General features: G+C 34.8%; 3 protein-coding genes and 2 long non-coding RNA genes across 11 annotated transcripts; 2 read left to right on the forward strand and 3 right to left on the reverse strand.

Moving 5' to 3' along the window:
- Window positions 1-199: 199 nt before the first annotated feature.
- Window positions 200-5,330, reverse strand: LOC122527167 (45 kDa calcium-binding protein). Of its 2 annotated transcripts, none has more exons than XM_043651116.1 (5): window positions 5,242-5,330; window positions 3,384-3,843; window positions 2,784-3,047; window positions 2,285-2,466; window positions 200-1,391 (listed from the first exon to the last, which is right to left on the reverse strand). In XM_043651116.1, the coding sequence occupies exons 1-5, from the start codon at window positions 5,326-5,328 to the stop codon at window positions 1,215-1,217; spliced, it is 1,170 nt and encodes a 389-aa protein (XP_043507051.1). In that variant the 5' UTR covers window positions 5,329-5,330; the 3' UTR covers window positions 200-1,214. The 2 variants fall into 2 exon arrangements, with proteins under 2 accessions (XP_043507051.1, XP_043507052.1); XM_043651117.1 differs by lacking the exon at window positions 5,242-5,330 and adding an exon at window positions 4,307-4,923.
- Window positions 5,315-9,824, reverse strand: LOC122527164 (sodium-coupled monocarboxylate transporter 1-like). Its single transcript, XM_043651107.1, has 8 exons — window positions 9,492-9,824; window positions 8,990-9,215; window positions 8,844-8,911; window positions 8,242-8,537; window positions 7,933-8,151; window positions 7,589-7,772; window positions 7,140-7,424; window positions 5,315-7,042 (listed from the first exon to the last, which is right to left on the reverse strand). The coding sequence occupies exons 1-8, from the start codon at window positions 9,822-9,824 to the stop codon at window positions 6,794-6,796; spliced, it is 1,860 nt and encodes a 619-aa protein (XP_043507042.1). The 3' UTR covers window positions 5,315-6,793.
- Window positions 9,066-10,032, forward strand: LOC122527171. The gene is made up of 2 exons (XR_006306300.1): window positions 9,066-9,162; window positions 9,512-10,032. It is a non-coding gene; the product is annotated as an uncharacterized LOC122527171 (long non-coding RNA).
- A 5,076-nt stretch (window positions 10,033-15,108) lies between these two features.
- LOC122527180 lies at window positions 15,109-17,144 on the forward strand. The gene is made up of 4 exons (XR_006306302.1): window positions 15,109-15,149; window positions 15,239-15,373; window positions 15,603-16,575; window positions 17,094-17,144. It is a non-coding gene; the product is annotated as an uncharacterized LOC122527180 (long non-coding RNA).
- Window positions 17,145-17,899: 755 nt separating this feature from the next.
- LOC122527175 (putative sodium-dependent multivitamin transporter) lies at window positions 17,900-22,539 on the reverse strand. 6 transcript variants are annotated; one of them, XM_043651128.1, is made up of 10 exons: window positions 21,999-22,539; window positions 21,741-21,942; window positions 21,197-21,322; window positions 20,900-21,121; window positions 20,488-20,828; window positions 20,299-20,418; window positions 20,024-20,241; window positions 19,652-19,869; window positions 19,331-19,557; window positions 17,900-19,227 (listed from the first exon to the last, which is right to left on the reverse strand). In XM_043651128.1, the coding sequence occupies exons 3-10, from the start codon at window positions 21,311-21,313 to the stop codon at window positions 18,909-18,911; spliced, it is 1,782 nt and encodes a 593-aa protein (XP_043507063.1). In that variant the 5' UTR covers window positions 21,314-21,322; window positions 21,741-21,942; window positions 21,999-22,539; the 3' UTR covers window positions 17,900-18,908. The 6 variants fall into 6 exon arrangements, with proteins under 6 accessions (XP_043507063.1, XP_043507060.1, XP_043507065.1 ...); XM_043651125.1 differs by lacking the exon at window positions 21,741-21,942; XM_043651130.1 differs by lacking the exons at window positions 21,741-21,942; window positions 21,999-22,539 and adding an exon at window positions 21,588-21,673.
- Between the last annotated feature and the right edge of the window lie 754 nt (window positions 22,540-23,293).

Below are 23,293 nucleotides of genomic sequence, written 5' to 3' on the forward strand. Positions count from 1 at the left end.
TGATGCATTTCTCTTCTTTTCTTTTTGGAAAATTGTGCCTGTTTAAAAAAAAAAAAAAAAAAAAAAAAAAAACAGGTGATACCTTAATAATTACAGATACTTAGCAATTATTATTAAATATTAAATATTAATTTTTAAAGTAGCCTTAGTGAATAAAATTCTTTCTTAACAAGTATATATTATATATACATGTACATCGTTCTCTAAATAATTTTTATTGCCACCATAAATGTACAAAAAAACACGTCCTACAAAGTACAAGTTCGTAACGTTTTTCGAAATTGGAACGTCCATAATTTTCGTTTCTTTCGCATTTTTGTAGATCTCGACCAACGTAAGACAACATTACACTCACTACGATCCCACACGTAAAAACCCACATTTATACAAACAGTTTTTTAGTGTTACGAATTAAAGCTACCAGGTATAATATTTCACGAAACCTTTGCACGATGAAAGTTGGCGTTTCGAAAGAATATTCTGTCGTTGACTATTGTGACGCTGACGTGTAGATCCACACTGACAGGACGGATTTCAAAGTCTGTTTCCTCGTCGTCACCTTCGAAAATTTGCCTCTCTCCGTGCGCGAATTGACAGTGAGGTACGATAATAAATAACTTCTGCGAAAGCAGGTGTAAAAAATGATATTCTACGGTACAACGACTATCACAGACAGGTTTCGAAAGCACCGATTAGAGAATGCTTCCCAATAAATGTACCAGACTCGCGAAAGTAGACTAGAAGAAGAGAAACGTAAACTATTGTGTCAGAGAATGAGAGAGAGTGCATTGATCAGGAAACAAATTTCTCAGCCACCCTCAGTCACCCACGTTGAATGAAAACGAAACAGAGGGCACCGAATTTGAATTCGTGGCTCGCGATCGTGATTCGTAAGCGTACTACGAGCTGATTGAAAATCATTCTGGGGACACTTGATCGTGTCACTGTTGCTTAAAAGTGACAAATGCGTTTAACAATATTATCAAAAATCGTTAATAGATATTGTCTGCGTGAGTAAAAATAGAGCTCTCGTTCGCAATTTCGTACGGAGAAGATCATCGTGTTTCACTAATAATGATCGAGAGATTTGGTACCAAAATGGCGCCCGAATGTTTCGACGAACCCTCTCAGAGGGTCAGTTATAATCGAAATGATCAGTTCTCTTCTCTTTACGTGTAAACGTCGAGTTGCTCCTCGCCTCAGTAATTGAGCAATTAAAACTCGTCGTGGAAACTTCTCTCGGTGTCCACCATCTTGCTGCCGAGGAACAGGTCCATTTTGCTCAGTATCTCCGACAGATTCAACTTCCCGTCGAGGTTCGTGTCCGACACGCTTATCAAGTGTTGGGCCTCTTGTATCGCGTGCCTTGGATTCCTCGGGTCTATGTACATCTGGACACATTCGATTTCACAGTTTTATTCAAATAATTAAAAATGTGTCTTTCCCAAATTATTTTGTTCGATATTATAAATGTATATAAAATGTATGTGTATATAAAATTTATATTTATAAATTATATATGTATTTTAATAATATCTATATATTATTATCTATATATTATATCTATATATTATTATTAAAATGTATTTAATAATATTTTAATAATATTATTATTGATTATTAATCATTATATTATTTTAATAATATTATTAATAATATTATTAAAATATATATTGTATATTAAATAATTAATATATATATATTATATTTAACTTAAAATATATTTTAATAATATTATAATATTATATTAATATTATATCTATATATTATTATTAAAATGTATTTAATAATATTTTAATNAAATATATTTAATTTTATATTTTACATTATTAAAATATAAATATATTTTATATATTTAATAATAATATAATATAATATTATATATATTAAATATAAATAGTATATAATATAATAATACAAAATATAATATTATTATATAATATACAGTACATTTATATTTTATACATTTAATAATAATATAATATAATATTAAATACAAATAATATATAATATAATAACAAAAATATAATATTATTATATACTATACAATACATTTATATTTTATATATTTAATAATAATATATTTTAATATATATATTTTAATTAATATATAATAAATTATATATATATATATATATATATATATATATATATATATATATATATTTCAAATTATATATATATATATATATATATATATATATTTCAAATTAAATACATATATATAATTTGATGTCTGTAGATGTACATTAAACAAAGAAATAGGAAATTTTCATATCGTTACCAGAAGTTCCGTTCTATCCGCTTTTCCATCCTTATTCTTGTCAATGAGATGTCTGAACTCCTTCCGCCTGTCGTCACTTCCGCCCACCGCTTCACGTCTGTCTTCCTTCAGGTCTAGACCCACCCCCTCCGAGGGTAGATCGGAGAACTCGTCTTCCGTCAGTTGTTCATCCCCATCGCGATCTGAGGGCGAAAATAGTAGATGAAAAAATCTAACATAACATAGATTATTATTACATGATTGAAAAATATATCGGAGACAAGAGTGATCAAAAATCAATCGAAAATAATTGGAATTAGAGAACAACGTAAACAAAAAATATTTTAAATGATTAATCGATAATTAGATTTCTCTAGAAAACGTAAATAATTTGTTCCGCGACGAATATTGTTGAAACAATACACTAAGAAAATGGCAAAAGTCGTAAAAACTTTGAAATGTTCTTTCGCAAAGTTGAGAAATTACGTTTATCGAACTGAGAGTCGAGAGGTTCGATTACCGAATTTTTCAAACAGGTCCTCGACCATTTGCAGCAGAGCCCTGTGACTGCTCTCAGGGTGGGTGAAAGCCAGGAACTCGTCGAGCTCGAGTCTCTCCGGATCGTTTCTAGCCGCTTCCGCCCATCTAGCTCTGTCTCTCATGATGCTCTCCTTCAACGTGCGCGACATGTCGCTGTGCTTCTTGTCGTGCGAGCTCACATAACTCTCGGGGAATCCGTGGGATCTGAGAAAGTGCGCGTGATACTCTTCCCATGAGACCTCGCCTGAAAGTTCACTCGTTCAATTTCCCTTTTCCCTCTTGTTTCTTAATGTCTACCTATTCGTTTCAATTAAAATTAAGAAATTTGGGATCTCGAACAATTTCGTTGCAATGATTTTAATTCTAATAACTTCTTGAATATATTGTCCCATTATTTTCTCTTTCCTTTTTTTTTAAATCTATACTCGTCTCCGCAACGAGAGTAGAATAATCTTTCCTTCAAATTCGTACGCTCAAACATCAACTGATTGCGGACCATAACGAGCGACCACGTCCATTGCAGCGCAAGAGATTACAATTAATCGAAGAACAGATCGAGCGTCGAATCGAAGTAACTCACCGTTTCGCGGGTTGTTATCTATAGCAGTGAACAAGCCAACGTTCTCTTTCATAGCTCGGCTGATGTGATCCGTGATCTTCGTGTGAATCCACTTGGCCAACTCCTGGATGTCCAACAGCCGGTCCTCGTTCGTGTCAGCTCTTTGAAATATGTTCTCCAGCAAGGTCCGCGGGTTCTCCTGGTTCTCCGCTTCCTCCGCGTCCTTGATGCCTCGATCGATCTCTTTGTAATGCTCCAGATCCCTCTTGTCCGCCGTCACCGCCTCCAGCTCCATGAAAAGATTCTCGATCACCAGGCCTTTGTCATCTTGTTCGGCGGTGGTGGACGCGAGGCTCCTCAGAGGCGCGTCCCTGTTGTACTTGAAGACGAGCAGCGACAAGTAGATGACTGGAGGCACCAGGATGGTCCAGCGGAGGAAACGGAAGCATCGCAGGTCTGACTTGAAGGTGATTTTGTGCACCTGCGGAAGGACAATGCCGAGACAAGTGATTGGCGAGCAAAGGTGAAGTTTCAGATTGAAAATTTTTCAACTTTCTGGCCCTCGCGCCGACTACTAGTGGAAGAGTGGTTTTTGTTAGGAAGAAAGTAAGCCACAAGTGTAGATTTTATTCTTTGGCTTTCTCAGGTTTCCTTGGCACTTGTCTGGAAACTTCAGAGACTCGTGGCTTCTGAAGAAATATATACTAGAAGAGGGATTTTGTCCATTGATCTCTTGCCAGAGAAAGGGATTTCCTCTCAAAACAAAATATTTGAAATTCTTAGACCCAAAAATTGTTCAAAAATTGTAGAAACAACATTGAAACACTGATTCTACAATCCCTATTGATGAGTTATTATATAAAGTTAGTGAGTTAGTAAGTATCCTTACTTTAATTTTCTAATAAGAAAAGGAAGACAAGAGGAGACTGCGTAACAATACTCACAAAATAGGAAAGATTCATGGCTGGTTCTCTCTCTTTACAGCACAAAACCACCGTGCATCGCTGTACAGTTTCAAAACTGGAATCTTCCCATTCCTCTACGCGTAACGATCAATCATCATTATTTTAACTATCTGTCCAGCCCCATGTGAACCATCTCTGACAATGCTGCTCTCACCAACAAGTAACAAATCACGATTCTGTCACTCACAGGCCCTTTTCTCACCGTTGAACACCGCTCTCGCATACAGCGACACAACACCGTGGATACTCATGATTCACCACGCATCAACAAACGTAGTTCAGCGTAGTTTAATGACAACAATTCTGCAATTCTGCGACTCGGTGCTCGCGCACTCGGAACTTGGCGGAAAACACTGAACAAGAAAGGAGCAGAAATTAGGCGCACAATGAGGAATAATTCTGGTGTAATAAGGGGATTTACCGCACGAGGTCTGTTTGTTGCACTAATAGCTCTTTGTTCTTTAACAACAAAAAACGCGAGTCTCGAAGAGGAGAACTCCGGCAGCACGCTGCCTGGCGTAACGTTAACAGCGTATTGATCCACTTTCACTCGTGTCGTGTCCTTTCTCTCTGTGGCTTTCTCTCTCTCTCTCTCTCTACCTTTCCCTCTCTCTTCTCGCTATAGCTTTCTCTGTTCCACTTTCGTGCCGTTTGCGTCACTGTTCCTCTAATCGCAGAAAGGTATTCTCCATCTTCTAATTAGAGTGGCGGTAACAAGAGAGTAACATTGGTCTTCAGGTTCTTCGTTGGACCAATCTCCGGTTTTTCTTGGTCCCTTTTATTTTATTTTCATGTATTTTAATTTGATGCTTTCACGGAGAATTTCCAAATACGTTTCTTTGATTAATTAACAGATGATTAAAAACGATCTTCCATGACATTTGGCTTTCATCTTCTTCATTTGAACTTACAACTTGCAGAGAAGAAAGAGAGAAGAAAGTGGGGAGGGGGAGGGGGGGGGAGAAAAGGGAAGTGACAACTCGCAAATACAATAAAGCCATTTACTATATCTCTCTTATGTACAAATAGTTTATCTAGAATTGTAGAGGCATGCTCATAAAATGTATATCCGTATATTCTCAGCTATTTAAATATCCGAGACGATGAAACGAAGTACAGATCCGCAGTCAAGTGAAAGAATGATTTTTTTCATCTTCTCACGGTATAAAAAAGAGAAAAAAAAGGAAGAAGAGAAGAAAGAAGTAAGAACAGACGACGAGGGGAGAAAGAAAAACCATTCCCATTGAGTTGACAAGGCGTTGAGAGGGAGATTCTTGAACGAATCGTCGATGTTTCGCGCGAAAGAAGCTCCTCGGGGGGCGAAAGTGGTGCTTGAAGAGCTGAAGAAAATGTATAAAAATCTCCCCGTGATACTGTCTGTCTCGTCTGAAGGCAAAAGGGAAAGATTGCGCTCGTTGACAAACAAACAGACAAAACGGAAGATTCTGATTTAAAAAAAAACAAGTAAATAACTTCTCGAGTTTAGACCGGAGTAGATCCCTTCAGGGCCGGAAATAAAAGATACTACTAAATAAAATTATTTCTTCAAATATGATACAATGACAATCCTCAAATATACAAGTGTAGAATGACGAAGAGCAAAAATCCCTAACAATTGATTGTCAATTACTAAAATTCTCGCCCACGAGAGAGCTTCTTGTTCAGGAATGGTTGGAATTGGCAAGACAAGATAAGTACTATATCAACTGGCGCCATAAATAAACTACCCTACGCAATTTCGAGTCGCCTCCTGGCAAGGAGTCTTCTCTGAATATTCATAAATAGTCTCTCTAAATCAGTAAGGTCCTCTTCCTTCATCTCTAACTAAACACTAGCGACGTTATCATCTTTTATTCTTTAAACGCTACCCTTCTGTTTTCACGGATAACGAAACTAAAAAGTACTTTCATTCGAGTCTTAAAGAACCTCTTCACCTTCGCTCATGCTTCGTTCTGCCCTATTTCACCTTGTTATATATTGGCAACTGATTGGTTCTTACTTGTACTCCTCTCAGTTGCCAGTATTTTGGTTGCTCTTTCTTCGAGCCTTCGTGCCAAGTATCCAGCATTCAGAACAAAGCAATCTACCATCGTACTTCACGAACTTAGTCTAATGCTAAGAGAATGAATTGCGGGGACTTGGCAAGGAAACAGCAACGATCAATCATCCACGAGTGGATCCCCAATCGACTCACTATCTTGTAAGTTTCCGCTATTAAAAACTAACACGTAGACATTTTCTAGTGCAGTCAGCGCTCAGGTTTTCCCTAACTGACTACAGAGGACAACCTTGAAGAAATAAAAATAAGCGCCATGAAACTGTCGCGATTAGCAACTACTGCGTTTCAAACGAGCCCTCTAAAATGTTCCCAGACGGTTTTCTAATGTAATTTCCACCATCCGGAGCAACCTCTGGTTCACAGAATCTCTTCCAAGTGTACAGTGGATACCGAACCGGTGCTGTTCCTCATGTCTTTTGACTCTTGGTACTTTCTGCCTGCGATTTCTCATCGTCCAGTTCCAGGCCAAAGTTTGTGATACCGTGGACGTTGTTGGCGTGCGGTTTTGTCTGTACGTGGAACATTGAAGCGATGGGCGGACTCAGGAGGTCCTGGTCTAGGTCCGCCGGGTTCTGAAAACCCGTGAAGAAACTCACTCCCACGCCTATCAACATTGTCAGGATACAACCGATCGCAGTATACCACAGATAACTGATCTGGAAATAAAAGGGGAAAGGGAAACGAATTTTTATTGAAGATATAAAGAGGAAAAGCTGGTGATAACTGAAATTGCAACAATGTTGTAGTAGATACCTCGTATATGGAATAAGCTTCACCGTTGTTGCCATTTGAATCATTTGAGATTATGTCTGTGGTGTTAATGCATGGACAAGCGTTAACTGACACTGGTTTGTTATCTAGGTGAATTTGGCCATTTAAGGTGGCAATTTGTGCTCCAAGACCAATCCAAAGGACAATTACTAAACTGGCAATGGCACCGGTAATCGCTCCTTTGGCATTTGCCCATGGCACGAACATGCCCAATGAGAATAATCCCAGCGTAATGCCACCGACCATGCCATTGAATGACAGGGCAACCTGCAAAATTCATTTTCATCCACCGTGACGTTACAAATTCATAAGAAAGTTACTTTTATTGTCTGAATTGAAGAGAAAGATGATTTCTTAAATTTCATTAAAAGAAAAAGAAATGTTACGCAGGAGTTTTAAGAGAAAAGAATAGTTTATGAGAAGGTTAGTACCTGAAGAACACTACCAAGACGTTCCACGACGAAGACCAAAGCAAAGCTAAGCGCTCCAAAAAAGATACTAATCCATCTAGCATAAATTGCTCCTTTTCTTGCTGGCATCTCCATTTTGAACAATCCCTGAAGGATATCTTCGCAGGTTATGGCTGCCAGAGAGTTGAGAGCGCTTGCTACGGTTCTGCAAACATTTTTCAACCCATGTTGCTTTCACTTTGCGATTATTAATACTATGAAAATTAAGAAGCCTAACAAAGAAACTCTATGAAATACTATGTTAAAAATTCAATCACTTATGAAGGAGATGTTCTTTTATTCAAGGTAGTAATTGTTCAACACACCCTAAAGAGGCAGCAAAGATCCCAGCAACAAAGAACCCAGGCACTCCTTTTAAGCTACCCATGAAATTCATAACGTACAATGGCAACAACTGATCCTGGCCGCTTATATAGTCAGCCAGGAGAGGATCACAGTCTTTGTACGTGCTGTAGAGCACCATACCGGTCAGAAAGTTCACGGTGTATATTATAATCATGCCAAAAGCTGACACCCATAACGCTCTGAAATAAACATGAAAATTAAAACAACGTAGAACCGAAGATATACAATGGAGGATATCCTGGTATTTGGTAAATTTTGAAAATACTCACGTTCTAACTTGGCCAATGCTTTCTACACTGAGGTACTTTTGGACGGAAGCTTGATTGCTGCAGAACATGCTAGTCCAGTAAATGGTTCCACCAATCACCACGCTCCAGAAACTGTGCCTGACAGTTGGACTGGGATCCATGTTGAAGAACTCCATTCTGTCTGATTGCTGGTTGACTTGCCACACCAAGGAGAGCCCTCCTTCCCAAAAAAGGCCGTACCCGACAATCAGAAAGAGGGAGCCAAGGAGCACCGCTGCTTGGAACGTATCTGTCATTATGACAGCCTTCATTCCACCCTGAATCGAAAGAGGATGAACACACTTCTTTAGTTTCTGAAGGAACGATTTAGCAAAAAAACTAGAAATTAACATTTCAGAGAAGAGAGTGAAAGATTTGGAAGTAAAAGGCGAAAATTTTTGAAGAAGGAAGAATAAAAGTGCTTTAGAAGTCAAGAATGATTGACCTCCGCTTATTTTTCAAGTCTTCAAAATGTCCCAAATTGTAAGGATTGAAAGAACATCAAAGAACAAAGGAAGAAGACAAATATTCTTCCAAAGAAAGGGAACGAGAAACACGTATCTTCGAGTTAATTAAGACAATACCTGCGATGCGTAGAAGATACAGACTACGTAGACTAGAGTGACGGCTATATAAGTATTGAGGCCCGTGACTGTAAGAAGAGAAGGCAAGTTAATCAAGGGAATGGACGCAGATTAATTGAGCCGAGTCGCGTTTCACCGTTGCTCACCGTGACTTAAAGCTAACGCTGGCGCGTATACGGCCACAGACGTGTAGAGTATCATCTGCAGCATGTAAAGGCCGCCAGCGAGCAGTCTGCAATACTGGTCGAAACGAAGATTAAGGTACTCGTAGCTTGAGGTTAATCTCAGCTTCATGTAAACCGGCAGGTACAGACAGGAGGTAATGGGCACAACCAAGATGAAGGCCAGGCATGTCATCCAGAATTGAGTGCCCTGGAATTTTTTAAACGTCTTGACATAAGGAAATAAGAATCTTACAAATCAATGTATCGCATTCAAAATTCTTTTTTATTCGGACGTTTTGAAGTTCTTCACGAAAAGCAATGGAACACATGAGAAAGATAATGACGTCACGTCGAATTTTAATAAATATAAATAAATTAAATGACAAGTAATTGATTAATAAATTAATTTGTGTAATATTGTTATAAGCTACTATTGCCACAGCCCATCTTACAGAACTGTTTGTCGTTTGAGAAAAGATCATACCTGTTCGTACATCTCCGCAGGATTCCCCAGAAGCTCAATAGCTGTGATGAAGCTGGCTGCCAGTGACATTGCCATAGGGAATGTTCCCATGCTCGAGCCACCGAGCAGGAAGTCTTGGCTGGTTTCCTGCTTCTTTGAGAAGAAGCCATAGAAAGTGCCAATCAGGCACGAAATTATCAACATAGCAGCCAACACCATATAGTCGGCCCATGAGAAGTAATGGAGGAGAACAGGATGGTCCTCCATACATTTTTCTTTTACATCCTCGGACGGTCGCTGTTCCGCTGAAGAAATCGCCAGGAAGAAGAATAATACCAAAACACGTGACCTCATGTTTCGTGAGCTTGAACAGAGACAGAGAATTCCCCTGTGGATATGAGTCGTGAAAAATTTAGAATTAGAAATCTTGCATTTAATTGGATCTTTCGAATGAAACTGGAGGTCAGGATATTTTTGTATAAATCTCATCTCTTAATTTTGAATATCTGATGTTTGGGATATTAATTTATTATTTAGTCATTGTATCTTATATCTTCATTTGTCAGAAGAAGAAATGTGTTTATGGATTTATAGAAATTTCTTTCTCTCTTAACTTTCATAGATCTTTCTTAATTTAATTTATCTAAGTTCTCTAGAAATCTTTATAAATTCTGCGGATTTTGTAATTTTTATAAATTTCTGCAGACTCTCTAATTTCTGACACTAAGAAGAAAAATGATTTTCTACGTTAATTAATCATAAAGGAAATTTGTATAAAAGTAGAATTATGATAATACAGGAAATGCTGCGAACAAAAATAATCGAGGAAAATGTGACATTCATCGTCCTTGAAGATATATATATTGATATCTTCCATGGATCAAGAATCACGTGAAAGACACACGATCTCCACGTTATATGATTCGAATTTCGTATCGTTTTACAGATCTCCGACAGATTGTTACAAGCATGAACAACAGCTGATTACGATTTTTGAAGAAGAATCCCAATTAATTGGAGAAATTACCAAAATTCTCTTCTATTCGAATCTTTGCCCTCTGAAGATTCCGAAGGAGAATCGCGGAAAAAAGTTTCCACGAAACGCTATCATTAAAATTCTACAACCGGCGAAGAAAAATAATTTTCAGCAGAAACTGCAGAAATTTTGCAATTTAATTTTCCAAAAGCGGAAAAGAATTGTCAAAAGAGTTCTCCCCAAAGTATCGTCTCTCCCTCTGATGTTCAAAAGTGTCTCAAAGCGAATTACATTTTTCTGTTTCATTTTTTTGTAGAGCCACACCGTCGAGATCTAATCTAAACACCGTGATAGCTGAGATCGATCCAGTATGAGCAGAGACACAGGCCAGAATGAACTCGGTGGTCGTTTAGTCAACTGAGTTCTTTCTTACATAATCAAAAGTGTAACGCACTGTGCTCTTTGGTTGCGAATGATGCGATTATTGGATATATATCGTGCCCCACCATTCGGTGTAATTGTTTAGAAGGATTTGCACCGTAGTTGCGGCTATTAACACCGGCATTCGATCATCATTAAGAAATCTGGTTGACTCTGGCTAGAACCAGTTAATTCAGAGTCGAACTGGTCCAGTTTGTGCAAACTCGTGAGGAACATCTGAACAAGATAAATAACATCTTTCATTATATACGTCTGAGCTGTACTATCCACATGAAACTTCTCCACTGTTCTTTAAACAGTATAGAATGACACCTTCAAATAAATTTGTCGTGTCTCATCTTTTTAAATATTTCCTTTAATTTTGGTGATTTCCGTGCCTTCCTGTTTTTTTAATTTGGAAACATTCAGTTGCTGTGTTTTGACTGTTTATCAATATATTTGTCTTCCTCTCTTATTCTTTTATTTTTTAATTAAAAAAGAATAATATGAACAGCAAATGTAATCAGTAGTATAAATACTTACAGCTTTTTCTTTAGAAAAAAATATTAGAATTGTTTTGGCCACTCTTTCATCAAAATCAAGTGTCAATGCTGAATTATGATTAAAATACATTTCTTCCTTAATTAAATAAAATCTTTACCACTGAGGAAAATAAGTTTGATTTCCTGATCTTTCTTAGCTAATCTAATATTTCACTGTAAGAATTTCTAAATATTAAAGGAATTGAATATTTAATGAGGAAGATGTGGAAAATAATGACGGAGCATGATAAAACACGAGAAGGTGAAAAACTGGCCTTGGTCAATTAGCCAGCTTACGAACTCGAGCAACAACGATGATGCGAGACAACAGATTGATTTAAGAGCGTGGACAGGTGCGATTGTCGTCGGAATCTCAATGGGGAAACAAAGCTCGGACTACAATTGTAATCCATTTGAGAGTTAACAAGCGGAAGCATAGAGTTGCCTTTGAATAATTGCAAAGCGAGCCAGATATGCGTGAACATTATTTACCTACTATACAGGACGAAATAATATCCAGTCATTTATTTTCTTCGTGGTTCCTCGTTTCGAGCAATTTATCAAGATGTTGCAGGATGTGCAACATTCTCCTAAATGAAAATCTTCGTACATTTTTCTCGACATTTAGGAATTTTCGGTAGATTTCCCTGATTTCTCTAAACTATTTTTATAAATCTCATTTTAGGGTATCTTCTAATTTTATATTTTCGTATAAAATTTCTCTCTTTTTGCTTTGTGATTTTCCAATTTTCTGTAAATCTTTTGCCGAGGTATTCATGGCAGTAATTGAAAGACATTTTGGAATATTCTTGTTTGATGAATGTTTTCTCAGGAGGAGGAAGATTAAATTTCATGAAAAATGTGAAATGCTTCAAACTTACCCAGAAACGTCAACAACCACTCAATTTTCGACAAGAAACTGCAACTGCAAACTTTCCTGAAATTTCTGACACATTCAAGAACGACGTATAGAGAGTATCTTCAGAAGCTTCAAGATCAAGAACTACTACGAACTATTGAAACTTCAAGATGTGTTTAAGAAGTTTAAAGTACTCTCGTTGAACAGTTGGTCTTTTTCTAGTGGGACTGTGCTACTTGAGAAAGTATCTACTAAAAGCTTTATGACCTTAACAACTTCTTCATTTCTTTTCTTTAACAGCTTTGGAATATCCGAACAAAATCCATCTAGCCTTTTAGCCAAAGCTCTTTGCCAAAAGTTCAAGAATAACAAGCTCTCGAGATTTTATCGTCTAACGTCTTTTTTATCTTCGAAAAAAATCTACTTCCCCAATCTCACTGAATACATGTAATCAGTACTTAAGAGAAACCACTCCAGATAATGAAGAATCTTCAAAATCAGATTGCACCCTTCTTCATTTCACTGGAATCAGCGAATACTTCAAAAAAGAAAAGCCATTCAGCTTCTAATACAGAGGAAACTTTCAAGATCCTTACTTTTCTACATGATTGAAATTCAAACTTTCATTTTCCAAAATTAAATCTTCCTTCTCCACTTTAATCAAATCTTGATAGTTGATCTTGAAAGTTATCAGTGTTAAAGTTACCAAAACAGAATCTCACCTGTTTAAAAAAAATACTTCCAGATAACCCAATCGTGGCCCAAGCGTTTCCAACGTCAAGGAACAAGAAGAAGAAGAGGAAGAAGAAGAAGAGAAGGAGATTATACAGAAGAAGAGTGTGAAGATAATTAGCGCGAGATGCTAATGGTGTCCGGTGGCCGGTAGGAAGGTACGAAATTGCAGCTGTATGATCTTGCTGCTGGTCTTCCTGACGTAACGCATATATGCTCGGGTTTTTTGGCTGGCGATGGATCGAACTGACTGGCCAGAATGTACCCGAGTGGAATCGAAGAAGTCGCCGCGAGGGACCCTGGTCGATTAATTAATTAAGGACTCTCGGTTTCGCGCGCCTCGTTTGGAGCAGAGCCGACGGATTAACCGGAGAACGATTTCAGACTGTCGTTTTAATTGTCACATGTGTCCATTTATACGAACCAGCCCCTTCCAGGGCAGCGAGTTTCTTCCATTCCGCGGACTTATGGAAACGATACTTGTGACCACGGTAATTACATTGTTATTCGGAGGGTGACGTGTATTCAGAACTCTGAGCTGTCGAAAAAGAAAAGAAAAAAAAACGGAGTGAGGGTAGAATGTAAAATCTATAGAATTCTCTCTATGTTCGTTTTTTTATACTAATATCTTTAGTTAGAAAAATTTATTCTATTTCAGGACGAATTGGAAAAATTATTAATTGACTGTTAATTAGTGTAATTGTCAATTTGAAATTGTTTTAGGATGGAAGGAATAATATAGATTGCATTTCTTAAAAACTTGAGAAACTGACTTTAAGAATGGGATATAAATCTTTCAGATAATAAATGTTAATAAATTTCATATCATCTAAAACAAGACACGAATAAATGAGAAAGATGATATTTAATTTTAAGAATAATTTAAATATCTTCTAAGGTTTTCATGTGGCTGACGAAGATGTCCCTTCTCCTTTTTTTTCGCACTGTGAAGAATTTTAATTCAAAGATGTTAAAGAGAAGGGAAGTTTAACTGAAGAACATTTTCATGTAGCACGAGAAATAATTGAGAAAAGAATTTGGAAATCAGAAATTATGGAGAATACTACTACAATGATATCAAAAGAAAATGAAGATCAAATTTGGAAATATTGAATTATAGTTGCAGACAAAATGTAAGAATAAACAAAGAGAAAAGACTTCAAACTTAAAAATTTTGACATCCTGATGCTGCAGAAGAGATATAAGAAGAAATGAACAAAGCAGAAATTACGAAGAATTCCAATACCAAACACTAAAAAAAAAAAAAGCAAAGAAGATCATTTACATAGTCCTCTAAATAGTTATGTAGTTTAGAAACATCAGAAAGCATTAAAAAGAAAGAGGTCGTATTTAAAAAGGTGAAGAATACTAAACTATTATTTTCTCCATCTCTTCGCTTATTTTCATCTGTAAACTTACTGTTTTTATCTTCTTGTACTCCATAGCTTGCGTGAAACAACTCGCACTCAAGAACATACTTTATAAACAATATCAAGAGACACCATGAATGGTTGCAGGAGCAAACTCGCGGTTGCAATGGTTTCCGCGATAATGAGAGCTGATAAACTACCATTGCCTGCTCTATATGCTGAAGATTGGAACATGAAAAATCGACACTAACCAGAGTACACATGAAAACTATGTTTACAGTCAGTTGGAACGGGATCCAACCGGTTATCCATTTAAAGGGTTGTAAATCAACAATGTTCCTGAAAGTTCTCTATCTTCCATTTATATCATTTTCGTCATAATTAATGGACAGACTTGGCAAAAGATGAAGACGAAGAGTGAAGAGATATTAAAAAATTGGAATTGGAAGAATTAAGTATAATTAAAAAATTGGAGATATGTTTGAAAGTTGACAGCAAGGAAGGAAGAAATGTTTAGAAATTAAAAATTGGAAGAATTAGAAGACTCAAGTATGATTAAGAGTTGAAATTGATAATTCATTTGCGTCTATTTATATTATTTTTGTAATAAATAAAAAATAATAATTAGTAATGAAGAAGGAAGAAAAATTGGAATTAACAATTCCAAATTATAGATGATAATGTGTATTAAATTGTCAGGAAATTTGCAAAAAGATCTAATAAAAATAAAAATAAAGAAAATGACGGTCAATCTTTAATTAATAGTGAAGATAATTGAAGGTAACTATTGAAAAACTTTACGGTACATTGTCTGTTATTTAATTTATGAATTTTTCTCAATGAATCTATGATTTTATTGCCTTTCTCAGATCTAACTACAAAGCAGCATTAAAGAGAAATTAATATATATGCAGTTTACACAATTCTAACACGTGTCTTCACTAGAACAATAAAAAAGTGAATAGTCATCGTTTGATCATTTTCTCCACTGTAGATAATTCGAGGTAACTTCTTATTTTTACTTTAAAAAAAAATTCCCAAGTGTGGACAGAAATCCACAGAGGATTTCGATCATTAGTCAAACTTTGAAAAACACTATTAAGGTATTAAGAAAATATTATATCGAACAGAGACTGTGACTTGCAGTTTAATTTCGTAACTCGAATTTACTATAATTTCGAAATACACTTTCTTACTCTGTTTTAAAATACTAAACGTGATTGAATATTTCAGAATTTTCTATAGCTTAGGAAAATGAAACCTAAGTTAATTAATGGGAAGATGCGAAAGATTATTTATGACACAACACGATTCAATAAAATTCTCTTCCTTTACTGATTATGCTAATTCTACTGGGAACTATGACTCACGACAGATTGAGCAGCTACGCCGTTCATTGATGAATGAACACACGGAATTAAATAACACTACCAGTTGGTAATTGTAAATTCAGAATCGTCTGGTAAATATTTTCTCCAAAAATGTATCCTCAAAATGATTCAACAATGAATGACAATAAATTATACAGAATACATACTTTTCAAGATGTATGAAATATGGTAAAATATATTTAATGATTTAAAAATGTAAATGTCAAATGTGGAATTAATCTTCCATTGAAGAAGTATTTGAGGATACAAGAACATCCTTCCATTCGAGTAATTGATTTTTTCAAATTATGTAAAATCAATAGAATCTTTAAAATTCAAAATTAGCCTTCTTCTAAAGGCTACTACTGTAATTTAAGTGAAGATACGTTTTAATTTGTTAAATCAGTGGTGTCAAGATAAAGTCAGAAAAACTCACCCCTCAGTCAAGTAAATTTTCAATCCACAAATAATTAAAACAATGCTTCACTCTTGTGAAAATTGAATTTCAATTTCTCATACACGTATCAATACGCACCTACACACTACTATTTTAAATACACTATTCTATAGTCTTAATTTAGTCTAGTCTTAATTTAATCTATAGTCTTAATTTAGTCTAGTTAAATAAAATTCCTTGGCTGTCAAAACGATCGATACTAATTCTGTATAATTTCTATATTTTCTATATTTCCTTCCTTTCCTCGCATAATGCTCGCAATATCAACACAAGGAGACCGTTGACTTCAAAGGTGAACAGAAGGATCGTAATAATAAATAATATTAGGTTTCATGGGAAAGAGAGAATGGAAGAGGGAAATAAACAGAAGGAGATAAAAGTAAATACGGTATTAGGTACAAAATTTTAATTTAATCAAGTGATTTACCAAGTATTCATTTAAATAATCGCAATGTTGCAGCCTCTTTTTTTCACATTTCATTCATTAAAACCAGAAAAAAGTGTCCTTTGACTATTCTAATTTATAAATTAAAATAGTTAAAATAAATTCTAATTTGTAGATTCAAAAATTCTTGCACCAAAAATACTCAATATAATAAGTAAACTCATTTTTATAAATTGTCAAACAACACTATCTTTGATTTTAAAATTTCAAAAAATTGTTGTAAAAGAAATCTAAATTACTTAATAAAGTATTTGCTTATTTATTTTGCAATAATTTTCATCTGTACACTGAAATACTCAATAGGATATTGAACTCATTTGTTTGTAACAAAGCAAATTATTTATTGTAGCAATTGCTTATTGCGTTGTAAAAAATTTTATAATGATAAATCCTACATGCATTTAAGAGTAAATTCACGATGAATGCTACATTAAAAGTAGAACTAATTCTAGGGAAACTGAGTCTTTCAGAAAGCATAGGTCAACATAATTCGACACCTCGTTCGAAAAGAATGTCAGCTGAATTTCTTGATGGATTAATTGGCTGTTAAAGAAGTAGACGTGGAAAATGGCGGTCACAGTTTCGCTAGAAAAATAATTAAAAAGAGCCCAGTGCCGATCGAAGCGCGAGACATGGATAAATTGAAACTGGTTTTAACTGGCCACTGGTAGTTTGATCTGGGACTTGCTTCTCCCAAGAAGCACCTTAGAACCATCATCTTTCTTTCTACAGAAGCTTCCTTTCAAGTACATGTTGCCTACTTTTATCTCCCTTCCAAAGTTTCACAGCGTGAATTTTGTTAAATAGTTAAATTCATACTTAATTTCAGAAAAATTTTTCCATAGAAGAATATGACAAACTTCAGGGTGCAATTATATCTTATTTCAAGCTAATAGCCACATAAGTAATCCTTGAAAAGGACATGGAAAAAACTAGATTTTCCTCAGATTGTTTTATTCAAAGAAATAGAGGAAGTTGAATAAGAAATCAAAAGCTACAAATTTCAGTTGTTTTAAGTAAGTTCATCAAGTCAAACAATAAATTCCTCCTGCTTGATTGCCTTACTGTTAATTGTAATTACTTGATTCTTCATTGGATAAACAAGAGGAGAGACTGGAAATAATTGTTGCTAGTCTTAGCATTGTTTTCACTCACGCATACACATTGTTTTATTAACTCTTGTTACACAGTACAGTAAGGCTTGGATAAATATATTATTACATTTTACTGACCGATATAGCCATAGTACCGACATAGCCACCACACTAGCAAACTCATTATAAATTTAAAAAGTTACATTCTACGAATACGTTTCGCAAAGTGAGTTACCCACAAGACACTGTATATTGAATTATTTCATATAAAAATATCTTTTGGTATTCAGAGGTAACTAAAATATAGTCTCTTTTGATAACAGAGTATCATTATGTAAGTACATATGTGCAGTGACAATTTGTAATGCAAATTATGTGCAATGACAATTTGTAATGCAAATTATGTGCAATGACAATTTGTAATGTAAATTATGTGCAATTTGTAGTGTAACACAATAGTGTAATAATTTTCAAGTGAAAAAAATTATTCTTGTTCAGTTAAAATACAAAAAATTAGACTTGCTCTTTCTTACATTTTCGAAAAGCACAATTCTATAAAGTATTTTGTACAATATTTTTAAGAGTGAATGTGTTAAGTATCTATATTGAACGGATTGAACAGATCTGTGAAAATTCTTTAAAATAAAAGAAATTTCACTTGATATTCCAAAAATTCATATTTCACGTGATATGTGAAGCAAACTAATTTGCTCATACATACTCAAAAAATCTTTTCACTTAATCGTACAAAAATTACAAAACGGCAGTTTAGGAACAAGATGGAAGACATTCGCATAACAGTGTAACATTATCTATATAACAAACAAATATGATTCAATTTAAAATATCAGCAAACACCTTGATACATTTTTATAATACAATATGTCCAAATGATCAATTTTTCAACTCAACTGGTTCAAGGTTAAAATTACTTCTAACATTTTAACAATAGACAATATTCATTTCATTTTTCTCAAAGCCAAACAACAAACAAGTTAAATTTTATAGTACAAATATTTAGAAACTTTTACAATATAAATAAATATTCTTTGGACATATATTTGTTCTCTGAAGGAATAATTAATTAATTTGTTCTTTTAAGTTCCATCCAACTTACGAAATACGGAATGTTTAGAATCTAAAATGCTACTTAACTGATTAACTAAATATGTATTAAAGTTTAGTAGTATTAAAATAGTTCGACGTTTCCGCATCGTTAGCCGAATTTATGTTGAATATGTACTTTTTAGGCGCGCTTTCATTCTTTGATATCACATTCTCATCATCATCGAAAATGCTTTCATTTCTACGACGTATACGTTTCCCTATTATAGGGAAGAAGAGATTGTGATCTACCTTGATTCTTTGTTGTTTAGATATTCGGTTCAAGCAGTAGCTAAGACCTAGTCCAATGATGAATGTCATCAAAAATCCAAGCGGAGCATACCACATGTAAGAGATTCGATAAAGATAGAAGTAATCATGCGATTCCCTTAAGAAAGAAAGACGTTATTCCATTATAAATTTGTTTCTTACTTTGAACTACAAAAGTTAGAAGTTAGAAGTTATTCCAAAGTTAGAAATTTATTGCTTACGATGACACTTGTGAGGTAGAAATGGTTACATTTGGACAACCAACATCAGTAACTGGTAGCGTTGGTGGACTAGGTCTGGGTTGTCCAAAAGCAATCCAAAATAGAAATGCTAGAGACACAACAGCACCTATTACAGATCCTGTTTCTGAGGCTGTTTCTGTGAGCATTCCAAGAGTAAAAAGGCCTAATAACGGGCCACCTACTACTCCAAATATTGTTAAGCCAGCCTGTAATATCAAAAACAATCTTCCTCTGAATGAAATCCTGAAAATATTTTGTAATACTCCTATGATAAAGTAAATTAAAAAAAAAAAAAAATACCTGCAAGACACCACCTAATAATTGTGCCAAAAATGCCAAAGCAATAGAAATAATTCCATAAAAAAAGGCAAGTAATTTGGCTACAGTTGTCGACATGGTTAGAGAAATTTCCTTGCCGCAACATTTTTTATATGCTGGTTTCAAATAATCTTCTAATGTTACTGCTGCCAATGAATTTAATGCCGCTGAAATAGTGCTGAGACCACCACTAAAAATACCTAAGCAAAAAATATGAGAATACGATAGCTTAAAGTTCTTAACATGCTTTTATCTATTAAAGTATATACTTCTGATGATATTCAAAGAATGGAATTTATGTTGAAATTCTGTTTGTTTAGGTGTGTTACTATATTCAAAAGTTATAAATTCTACCTGCTATAAAAAGACCAGGTAAACCAGGCTTGTCAGACATAGTATCCATGACATACAACGGCATCAGCATATCAGTCGATGTTATTCTCTTTTGAAGCAACGGATCACATTTGTAATATTTACTATATATTGCTAATCCTGAGAAACACGTAGTTATTGAAAGTGTTGTCAAAATAGGCCACGATATCCAAAGTGCTTTTTGTGCTGCTTTTATATCTCTAAAAATATTATATAAATTAATAACATTTCTTCTCCATTTATTCGTAATAACTTACTTCACTGTTAGTAGACGCTGCACTTGAACCTGATTTACACCATACAATGATAGAAACGTGCATAAACCTCCAATAGTGAGCGACCACCAAGTATGTCGAACTGTGGGATCTATCGAAACACTTGGAAAATATTCTACAATTAATTACTCGAAATTAAGATATCATTTATCATCGTGACATGTATCATACCTGTCGAATTCAATTCTTCTTCCTTCTTCTGCTATCTGCCAGATTTTGCCTATACTTCCAGCTTCAATAGCAGCTGTAATAATGATAACAAAGACAGAAACGAACATCAACAATCCTTGAAACACGTCTGTGATCAGGACGGCTTTGATGCCTCCTATGCTTGAATAGAAGGCGCAAACTAAGCCTATGATAATAATGCTGCCAGTTTTAGAAATTCCTGTTGTTGCCTCTAATGCTAAAGCAGGAGCATAAAGTACAACACCGGAATACAAAAGCAGCTGCAGCCAGTACACAAAACTAGCCACCATCCTAGCTTTTACTCCAAAACGTTTTTCTAAGTACTAAAAAGAAAAGAAAAAAAAAGTAATTTAAATACATATATCATTATCTAAATTATCCTTATTATACAGACCTCATAAGCGCTTGTTGCTTGAAGTTTAAAGAATACTGGTAAAAATCCATAACAAACAATAGGAGTTCCTATGAGGTATGATAAATTAATTATTACAAACTGCGTTCCATATGTGTAATTTTCTGCAGAGACACCTAACAAGGTGATTGCAGACATGAAGGAAACCACTAGTGCAACACCCACAGGCATGATACTCATGGACCTGCTGGCAATGAAATATTCCTGTAAAATAATTTTGCTTTAATTTAACATTGTTTTAAAAGGAAACTTGCAATTTTAAAAGAATGACATACATACCTCCATAGTTTTTTGTCGTCCACCACTGAACCGATAATAGATGCCTATGCCTACACTTATGCATAATGTAGCTGCTATAACCAGGTAATCTTCCCATTGTAACATACCTTTTTCCATGCTATTGTTCTATTCACACAAATAAAGAATACTTTATTAATTTTATTTATTTTTATAGATACATCACACAGTATTCACTAACCAACGAATAATACCATCAAAAAAGAAAATGTACTTGCGATAGATTGTATCAAATCTGTTAAGATCCAATCTAATCTACACTAGGTCTGCCTTATTAAGCATTATTATCTTTACAATATGTGTTAAGTATTATTTGCCAATATTATCTGTAACAAGCGAGACTTACAATGTTATATCACAGATGCTAACTCACGTTTTATCACAATTCTTTTCAGAGTGCAAATGAAATTCTCATTCAGAAAGAGAAAAAGCTATTACACGTGAAATTTAAATTCCAATGAAATCATATGAGAAACAAATTAATTCATACAAAGATCAAAGAAGTTCATATGAAAATGGTTCTTGCTTTTCAATCATGAAGAAAAGATTTAGTTGTATTTAATATTAATGTCAATGCAACAATTTGCAACATGGAGTACCGTGTAAAAGTTCACGTAATCATATTTTTTTCAATGATTTAAATCGACGTCATTGATTATATCAAGGAATTAGCTACGATCACGGCGATTCTCGTGCTTGTTAAGCCGTGTCAACGATAGTTCATGCCGCTAGAAAGAAGCTAGGAAGAATTATGTGTGCGCATGGTGCATGTTGCTCGACTTACCGGGAGCGTCACGATGTCGTTCACCGATACAACTGGCAGAAGTGTCTCGCCACGACGGATCGCTCTTGATCCGCGTCGCGAAGGCTCTGACCCTTCTTAACCACTTAATGGATTTCAACGACGCCTCGCGTGAAAAAGCAGTCGCGTTAGTATACAAGGACACGTGGAAAAGAGGCAGGCACGCGCAAAGACTATTCGAGTAACGCGCATGCAAAGTTTAAACGGTACGGATACCACATTTTCATACATATTTCAAACAACAGAATTTTACCGAAATCATTTGTCTAAGTTGGAATATTTCGAAGGTTATTTTCCTTCATTAATAAGTCGAGCGTTGAGGATTTGTTAACTTTAAAAAATGTCAGAATTTAGGTTGGAAAACTTGGAGGATCGTTCTTCTTTGTTGATGAGGTGTACATTTAATCAATGATGAATTGAACTCTGGGAATTTATTGTGGATTCCAATCTCCCAGGGAATGTCGAAAATTTTACATACTCTGAGGAATATTAAAATTCCTGGAATAGAACCGTGAAGATCTTTCTGAAATGAAATATACAATATATAATAGAGGAAACTTGTTTTTCCTCGTGAATTCTATAATTTGATTTTTGATGAATATAGACTTTCATATCTGAAAACTAATTTTCTTAAGAGAAAATTGGGCATAAATTTCAAGCTTCATTCATTTCAATTATAATCAAAATTATGCGATACCTTTCTGCTAGTAGGAGGAATTAAATTTATTTTAAATTCAATTTAATGATACAAACACGATTCAAAGGTTCCGCAATGAGAACCACTGTTCGCTATTGTCATCCGCACAAAGGTAACCAGCATTTAAATATTCAACGTTTGCTCAAATGAACGCAACTGTTGAACGAAATTAATTATTTCCTTTGTTCCAAGAAACGACTGCCAATCATATTTCGAACGTTTTACGATCCTTTGTTTCATCACATGAAAACGTAATTACTTGCGTTATGGAAAAATTATTTGCAACAAGTGGCCAATGTCTCGACTTAATTGTTAGATAGAAATTCAATTGAGTGGATGAAACTCGACAAACTCAGTAAGCTGAAGAATTCACTGGCTAGCTCTTCAATTACGTAAGAGTGAAAAATTTCACTCTGTAAATTTGATTTTGAACTGCAATAATAGTTTGGGAAGAAGATCGTTCTGCAACAATATACTGAAAAATGGACCGTGGTAAAAATTCATGAAATAAAATTATTCGAATTCGATTAAATATCTTTCTCGATGCAGTCATCGATTAATAATATTTCTCGGAGGCACA

This window comes from Frieseomelitta varia, unplaced genomic scaffold, assembly GCF_011392965.1.
Source record: "Frieseomelitta varia isolate USP_RPSP 00005682 unplaced genomic scaffold, Fvar_1.2 scaffold_212, whole genome shotgun sequence".
Lineage (NCBI taxonomy): Eukaryota > Metazoa > Arthropoda > Insecta > Hymenoptera > Apidae > Frieseomelitta > Frieseomelitta varia.